The sequence below is a fragment of the Limulus polyphemus genome, unplaced genomic scaffold (genome assembly GCF_000517525.1).
Source record: "Limulus polyphemus unplaced genomic scaffold, Limulus_polyphemus-2.1.2 Scaffold466, whole genome shotgun sequence".
Classification (NCBI taxonomy): Eukaryota; Metazoa; Arthropoda; class Merostomata; order Xiphosura; family Limulidae; genus Limulus; species Limulus polyphemus.
This window is the reverse complement of record NW_013666076.1, coordinates 90,054-99,163: the sequence shown is the minus strand read 5'-3', so window position 1 is coordinate 99,163 and position 9,110 is coordinate 90,054. Positions and strand designations below refer to the sequence as shown.

Sequence of the window (9,110 nt, the reverse complement as noted above, 5' to 3'; positions counted from 1 at the left end):
GAAAATATTTGTAACTCTTAATTTTAGTTTTATTGAAACAGAACACTTTCGAGGACCTGCGGAAGTACATCACAACAAAAATACTTCTAAAGTTTAGAAGTCGTTTTGACAGTCTAGCCTGCAGATACCACATGTTAATCAACAAGAAACAAGCTATAAATCTGTTAACACTAATCGAGAATCGACTTTACTAACTGAAAAATTTTAGACTAATTATGCGATAATGTATAATTATGCAAAAATTGCCGCAACCGTGTAATCGCGTTAAAGTGAAAATAGAATTGAAAGACATTTTAATCCAAAGACATTACGTGATGTCAGTAAAGTAGGTCTGTTTATATATAACTAAACTCATAGTCAGTTTCAGTGTTCGCTTGTTATAAGCGGAATTGGGCCTTTTTTAAGTCGCTTTAATTTCTTGAGAGTTATGGGTTACGGTTTTTTTCGGGCTTGTTTTATTCTGATCTCGCTAATTTGGGATTTCCTGTAATATTTGATTTCAACACAGTGTAAAATAGTTGCAGAAGTGTTTTGGTGATTGACTAGGTCAGTGAATAGCCTACACACCATTACAGTTTTAATATCATCCTATTCCCATTCCTGCTCAATTACAAAACACACTCAAAATCGTGAACTTATGCAAATCACGCAAATCGTCCTTTTAAGGCTAAGCCAAACAAGAGCAGTTTTGAAAAGCAGTGCCGCTTGTTTTGGGTTTGTCTTGAACGGCAGTGCCGCTTATTCCTCTCTAGAGACTTGGCAACTCCAATTCCTTTGAATATTCTAACAAACAAACACATATGTTACTATATATATATGCAGGACTTAACATGGTGTATTCGCGGTCTACGAAACCCTCGGTATTTATCTAATTCTCAACCTATGGTAAAATATACTTAAGTGGATGCGCAATGAAATATGTATCAAGTTCAAAATTAAAACGTTAAAATAGAATTAACACTGTTTACCAAAAACATACCATAATAATTGCTCATTTAACTGCTTCAATAGCTTAATTGGGAAGACTTTTCAACCAATCAAATCACCCATCTCTCTGTAATAAAAGGACTTAAGTGGTTACAGTAAATTCCCAACAACTTTTAGTGTATTCTTGTTGTCAAGGCTCATTGTAAGCTTTATTTTATATGATAATGTATTATTATTTTTTAGGGTCGCTCAGCAGTAAACTTGAGGGTTGAAACGCTAAAATTCGAGTTTCGATGGTTACAGCACAAATATCCCACTGTGCTGCCTTGCGCTTAAAAAATACAAAAACTTTTCTCTTTATAATTTTTTTCTGTTTTTACACGAGCAGGGAACTTCTAAGCCGACGAAGTATGATCGTAATGAATTATATATCTCATAAGACATTAGTATTGTATTTTTAACGCTAATTTCTTTACTGGGATTCTTAGGTTTTTCAAGAAGAAGAAAAGTGTAATAATAGTGTTTCAACCACATCGTGTCAGCCAATATCCATTGGCGACGACGCGTTTCGCTCAATACCGAAGCTCATCAAGTCGCCTGGGACACAAGAAACACAGTAGTGATCTGAACACTATTTATATACGTCATTTGTTGCAACAACAGTTGTTATGGTGTGAACACCTCTTCTACGGTGTAATTGAATTACTATTATAAACTCTTCTTAAAAAACACAACAAAAAATCTAAGAGACTGAATAAAGAATGTAATATCAAAAATATAGTAGGTCTAATACTAATGTCTTATGACAAATATTAGTTAGGGAACTTTTACACTACAGATAAAAAGTCTCGTTTAACAGAATCCGAAATGGTATTGTTGGCTCATGTGTTGGCGATGGAAGTGAAACTCAGTATTGTAGATGTTACTTCAAATTGATAGTCCTAACCACAGTTAAAACTGAAGTCATCAAATTGTAAAATGGTCAAAATAGCATTCTATTTTTAACTATATGGCGTTTTCTTAGCCCACGGTGGCTTAGCGGTAAGTCTGTGGGCTTATAATACTAGTAATCGACTTTCTATATCTACGGTGGGAAAAGCATAGACAGCCCATTGTGTAGCTTTGTGCTTAATACCAATAACAAACAAATAACTTTTCTTAAATACATTGACAACTTTCAAGCTGAATAAGGACACGTGAAACCTCTTATTTAATATTCTGAATAATATTATGCAACTTTTAGGTAAATTACTTTGCTATATGTTCGTGATTACAAGTTTTTACATTTACGACGCTGGTATTTTAATATAAATATAAACACATTTACCCAACTAAAGCCATGATAGTTCTGTCGAGACCTTAACGTCTACTTAATATGACGAGTGTGATCTTTCAGTTCCAAGTCACCCAGTACTTACAAATATTATTTTAAAATTTAATATGAAGTTATATATTTCAATATTTAATTTACCGAGCTACAAAGTGAAAAAACACAGATCACAAGACTAAAAAAATAACCTAAAATATTTTGTGGTATAAGGATTGTTATATAAATTTATTTACACCATGAAAAAAAAGGAAGTTCTTTAGTTTTGTTGTTGTTGTTTTCATGGCGACAGGTTCGTCAAACGTTGTACAAATGAGACCTAACAAATGCTACTACGTTCTTTTAATTAATATTATATTTCCAAGATAATAGGTTGGATGAAATTGGAGTAAATACTGTTGATTCCTTTATGTAACTAATAAACATGTCTGTGTTGTGTTTCTGTGGTTACATATTAGTTTTTAGAACACAAGGGCAAACAGTTCAAGGTTTTAATGTTGACATTATATAACTAGAAGTTTATGTGTGTTCTGTTTCCATTGTTACAGGTTTGGTGAAGCTCGGAGTGCACTGTGTGACAGGAAAGAAAGTTGCTGTCAAAATTATTAATCGGGAAAAATTAAGTGAATCTGTTTTGCAAAAAGTAAGCGCATTATTTTAATGTTATTCATAGCTGTATTAAAGTTCTTGTATTTAACATTCAACAATCTACATAGACAAACGTATAAACTGTATTAAAGTTCTTGTATTTAACATTCAACAATCTACATAGACAAACGTATAAACTGTATTAAAGTTCTTGTATTTAACATCTTGTATTTAACATTCAACAATCTCCATAGACAAACATATAAACCGTATTAAAAATCTTGTATTTAACATTCAACAATCTACAGAGACAAACGTATAAACTGTATTAAAGTTCTTGTATTTAACATTCAACAATTTACATAGACAAACGTATAAACCGTATTAAAAATCTTGTATTTAACATTCAACAATCTACATAGACAAACGTATAACTGAATTAAAGATCTTCTTTTTAACATTCAACAATCTACATAGACAAACGTATAAACTGTATTAAAGTTCTTGTATTTAACATTCAACAATCTACATAGACAAACGTATAAACAAATTCGTACATTTGTGTTTTAAGATATTTTTATTTGATAAGCTTAATGGCGGGAAAAGGCGCTACCTAACTCTCTTGAGTACTTATGCGCATGTACAGTATGCTTCTGACAGTCTGGTTAGCGTTCTAGACTATTACGTACAGATCTTGTGAACGAGACTACTATCATTGGGAGAGAAGCACTAAACATAGTCGTTGCGTTTGGATACTCTCGTAATTTTTATGTTCTAGCCTAACGGGAGTGAACTAACACTTATCTGAGCAGTTTGCGCCCTCGTCTTATTCTCGTTTTTGTAGCTATTCTGTTGTAACGCTTGCTAGCATTTTCACTCTATCCTAACTTTTCTCTGTGTATCCTTAAACACTACGACAGAGTAATCGTCGTTATATTGGTGGAAACAGTCGTAAGTATCGTGTGGACAAATCGCATGTAAACCGGAGAAAGAAATAATCGCGTAGAACAACATTACTAATTGGTCATTACTAACCAGATGGTGAGTATATATATATATTGTTTAATATATTTCCATCATTACGCTGAAAAACATTTTTAAAATATAAAATATGCTTTATACAGTGTGACATTTTCTTTGAAATACTCCTGGTCAGGATTTTGTATGGCTGGATGTGACAACAATATAGACAGAAGAACGCGTGGCATACCTGTCTGTCTGTGAAGTTTGTAGTCGTTTTCTTGTCCCACCTTAAAAAAAATAAGGCCACTACAGTCACTGGTTTTGTCTGGAAGACTCGTTTTTTCTATATGGGTTATTGAGATTATTTATTTTGGCATTCATTCTTTGATAACTTAAAGCTGACTGTATACTTAATCATACTAAATATTTGATGACTCAAATATTCAGGTTAAATGTGTGGAATCATCTTGTTTTGTTTTTCAATTTTTTTAGTCACGTTTAAGTATCAACACATGCTTATATTGTGTGCGTCACCTTTTATTAAAGCATTTAACCTTTTTAATTCATAGTATAACGTAATTTGTTTAATAAGAAAGCAAGACGTGCAGTTTGCGAGACTTATTAAGATTAATATGATATTACGTGGAGCGTGTTTAAAATTCATACACTATACATAGAGAAAATAATTCAAACTATTACTAACGTGATTATTTTAAGCAACACCATTGCTGTTTTGAAGATTAGTGGGCCAAATTTGTAGCAGGAAAAGGTAGATTCTATAAATTCTATACAAATTAGCTACTACTGAATAAAGAGTTCAACTTACGACGTACAGTTATACTTGTTTTCGTATCATATGTAATTTGTTAATAATGAAATATCTCACCAATTAATGTTTATAGAAATTTCATTTGTGACGTCATAGCCTCTAGTAGAGGTGTGTACGCGTCCATCTTAAAACATGCTAAACACTAGCGCTTTCAACAGTTGGGTTAGTCTTCATCAGAGGCAACTGATGAAGACAGGCCCACATGTCGAAAAACTTTATATGTTTTTTTATTATTTTGTACGAGCCAATCTTTCTAAGCAAAACTATTCTGTGTATATATATATATATATACACGATTAGGAAAACAAAACAGTGCTGACTTTGTTAAATAGTTAGAATACATTGCCATGCCCTGCATGGTGTTTTTATGTTCCCATATAATGGCATAATGTGATCATTTATATTATAAGTGATTTAAATCCACTGGTTCCTTGATTACAGATTATTCCGCCTTCGCCCCGGTAGTTTTTTACTTGAGCCTAAACATTACAGCCGTGGCTGATATTCATTCGAATCATTGTAACCTTTATTAAAAGTTCCAACAGATCTAGAATATGTTTCTACCTTTAGTAACCTGAACTAATTAATTATATTTATCGTTGTATCTCATTATAAAATACAAAGGCTGTAACAAAAATTGGATTTGACATTTTATCGTGCAGTCACGTTGTGTATTAATAATCGTGGTTAGATTTCATTTATGCGTATATGTGCTGCTACAGAAAAATCAGGAGTTGTTTTTACAACCTGAATATTTAAACTATTTTACTACTAAATATCACTGGATTATGTAATTCTGCAAGAGAAATTGGAGATTTTTTGTAACCGAAACCTTAAATCATTCTTTGTGTGTGTGTGTGTGTGTGTGTGTGTGTGTGTATATATATATATATATATATATATCCTACCTCGTTGCGGTTGTAAGCTACGTGTTTTACACGCTTGCACCCACATGTAAACGCAGACAGACAGGAGCCAGGATGCTATCTTTTCCCGCAAAGCACTTGGGAAGCGCAAGTAAAGAAAATAAATTCATGTAACATGGCAATACACTTCAATTCTATATTTAGATTAGGTCTGATAAATGTTTAAGTCAATAATCCAGCTAAAAAAGAAGTGACACCATAAAACCACAGTTTATTTTTTTTAATTGATAGAATAAGTTTACTGACTAACAACGCCAAAATCAGTGGTTCGATACCCCGCAATGGATAGAGCACAAACAACAATAATTAATAAATAAAATTAGTGTATTAAACAAGACCACATATTTCGTTTAGCATTAAAAATAGCACGATTTTCCTTCTGGAAGCTGCGTAGTAAGGTCTAGTAAATATGCTAGTGTCCCATATGTTTAATTTTATTATAATAATTTCAAACAAAATTTATTTTGTAACTTTAAAAAATTCTACTTGACCCTCCGTCATGTTAGCTGCTGTAGAGCGGCAACTTAACTATGAACATTGTTTATAAACATACTGATTTTCATTAGAACTTGCTATTCTGTGCGGTTAATAGTTAGTGTATGCTATGTTGAATGCTGTTTATTCACATTTTCACTGAGTGGGTGTGGCTATATTTAACCTGTTAATACACTAATCTTACCTTACCGTTTACATACGTGTAGGTTTTCTGCCTTAGAGGAAACAGTATAAACAATATTGTATGCACGTTAAAATATATAATCAAAACTACGAAATCGGTATGACCAACAGTCAAATGTAAATTTAGCACTGAAACCCACAAATTTGCTATATTAACTAGTTTGATTATTGTTGTTGTTGCGTTTATTGCAAGGAACATACACATGGCATTTTGAGAATTATAGTTGATTTCGAGACAGCTTTGACCAGAAAAACCTGCTTAGTAATAAGTACTATCACATGTTGTTCTGGAGATTTCCGGGTTACTTTGACATTTCTTTTGTGGAATATATCCAGGTTTTTTCTAGAGTGCTTCTGCGGTTTCAGTATATAGTAATGAGGTTAGTTAAAGTACTACCTTTATATCCGTAAGTTAACATCTTAAGGCTTTTTTTTAATTATCTATCTGAGAATATTCGCCGTCATTACTACAGTGCGTCATTATTGTGATCAGAACAGGAATGACTTTGTTCAATTATCCAAAGTAAGTTTTTTGTGGTTGAACTGCATTTTGTTAGCGCGGAAGGAAGGAAGAATGGTCACTGTGGAAAGAACACGTGTATGTGCTGTTGCTATAATATCCACGTCGTAGATGCAACATTGCCCCACGTAAAGCCTTTCTAAGTTGTTTAAACAAAGACATTATTTCATCTTCACGTCCTTCAGAAGTAATCACCGTAATAGTGTAAGCTGTAACTCGGCCAGTTGTACTTTCTCAAGCTTGACGTCATCATGGTGATCATTATGTAGCTGTTTACAGATCGTATTCCTGGAAATGGTGACTGGGAGGAAAAATTCTACTTTGAATTCGAAGCAAAAGTTCTTCCAAGAAACTAAGCTAAGCCTAAGTGCGCTTTCTGATATTGTGTACAGATCTTTAGTATGTATTTCACCCTTACATTTGGCTTACCTATATGTTTATGCAGAAGATAGGCGTTGTTATGTATAGTCATGGGTATTTTACATGATTATTCTGAGATATTACTTCCAGTGGGTGTTTGTAATGAGAAATGTTAATCTCTTAAACCAACAGTATGTACATTTATATCTATATATATACACACACACATAATTGTCTGGAGTTTGTATTTTATTTTTGGGGGGGACAGGTATCTTTATAATCTCATGTTTAAAGCAAAAGTATACAAATATATGGGTTCTTTATATTGTACTTATGACAAGTCTTAGAATATTGTGAAAGGAAAGTGTATGCTCAAAATTTTTTAAACATTTGCTCATCTTGTCATGCGAGTCTTTAAGTGTGAGATTGCTAGTAACAATTTAGAATGCCCTTTTTTCAGTTTATAGTCTTAAATATATTCTGCTTGTCTTTCATGATTAATCAGAAGTTGAGTTTCTGTGGTAATCAAAATAGGGTGTCACTTTCTTCTTTTAAAAACAAACAAACTATAATTAGTGTATGTTTTGCATTATTTACTATTGAAAGCTAATATTCCATGCAATAGTATATTCTAGTTTAATTATTTTTCTTTTTTTTTAAGAGGGGTTCTGACGAGCTACTTTCTCAGACAGCTGCAGTTAGTAATGGTGGTATCATGACTCCCAAACCTGGTCATAAAGAGAACAATAATGATGCCAAAAAGGTAAGCAGAATTTCAGTGATTGTACAAAGTTCTTAACACAAACCAGATTGTTACCACTTGCTCATTCAAATCTTGCATGAGTCCTTTTAGTAGTTCGTGGAATACCCTGAAAACGGTGAGCACAATAGTATTTTTAGCTTACAAAATTAAGTTAATATACTGAGGGCCTGGTGATTAGAGTGCTTGACTAGTAGTCTGAGGGTTGCAGGTTTCAAAACCCTCACTGAACTGCTTGACTAGTAGTCTGAGGGTTGTAGGTTTCAAAACCTTCACTGAACTTGCTTGACTAGTAGTCTGAGGGTTGCAGGTTTCAAAACACTCACTGAACTTGCTTGCCTTTTCTGCAGTGGAGGTGTTATAATTTGATGGTCAGTCCCACTTGTTTTGTTGGTAAGAGTATCCCAAGAGTTGATGGTGGGTGGTGTTCACTAGCTGCCTTCCTTCTAGTCTACTACTTCTAAATTATGAATGACTAGTATAGATAGCTTTTGAGTAATCTTGCATAAAATTCTAAAAGCAAACAAATTGAATATACTGATGCAGAACTGTTATATCTGGTAGCATAAAACTGTGTTCTGAGATATCAATGTCATAAAAAAAATATTCTAAATAAATTTTGAGATTCACATGTTATTTCAGGTAAAGCTGGATAGAAACTTGAACAACCCTTCTCGAGTGGTCCATGTACGGAACATTCCAAATGAAGCCATGGAGACTGATATAATCAATCTTGGAATTCCTTTTGGTCGAATCACAAATGTTTTGCTTCTAAAAGGGAAAAACCAGGTGAGTTTATTTCTGTCTAGCCATTAACTCTTTCAGCACTGGCTCAGTCCCTGGGACTGACCTTGTAACCATTTTGTGCTTGTTATAGTTTTAATGCTATTACTTTTAAATTAGTAAGTGTATGTTAACGAAATTAGGCAGATTATCAGTAAACATTACAATGCTTTCATACGCAAAGTATTAAATTTTTTTTATTAAGTCTTAAGGTTTGTAAAGCAATGTGTTTCTCATGGCTTTTTATTCTTTTTGCATGTTGCCTATCCAACATGCAAATTAATTTTCAATTTAAGATTAAAAATACTTTTATGCATCAATAATTTTTCACATGCAAAATCTTTGTAATGTTCAGACAGTTATCTAACGTTTTTTAAGAAAAACTTTATATTTTATCTGTTATTTGCAGTAATTAATTTCTGTACAGGTTCGGTAGATTTGACTGATCT

At 32.8% G+C, this 9,110-nt stretch overlaps 1 protein-coding gene across 8 annotated transcripts in view; it reads left to right on the top strand.

The window, feature by feature from the left end:
• The window catches only part of LOC106458459 (polypyrimidine tract-binding protein 1-like), an 85,802-nt gene that overhangs the window by 43,295 nt on the left and 33,397 nt on the right, over positions 1–9,110 (top strand). For 4 of the 8 annotated variants that reach the window (XM_013917975.2, XM_013917976.2, XM_022384663.1 and 1 more), the window contains 2 exons: positions 7,780–7,881; positions 8,521–8,667. In XM_013917975.2, the coding sequence (XP_013773429.1) occupies positions 7,780–7,881; positions 8,521–8,667 (249 nt within the window). Of the gene's footprint in view, positions 1–3,535; positions 3,884–7,024; positions 7,158–7,779; positions 7,882–8,520; positions 8,668–9,110 lie in introns of those variants that run through there. The other 4 variants (XM_022384665.1, XM_013917978.2, XM_013917977.2 and 1 more) reach the window with 3 other exon arrangements.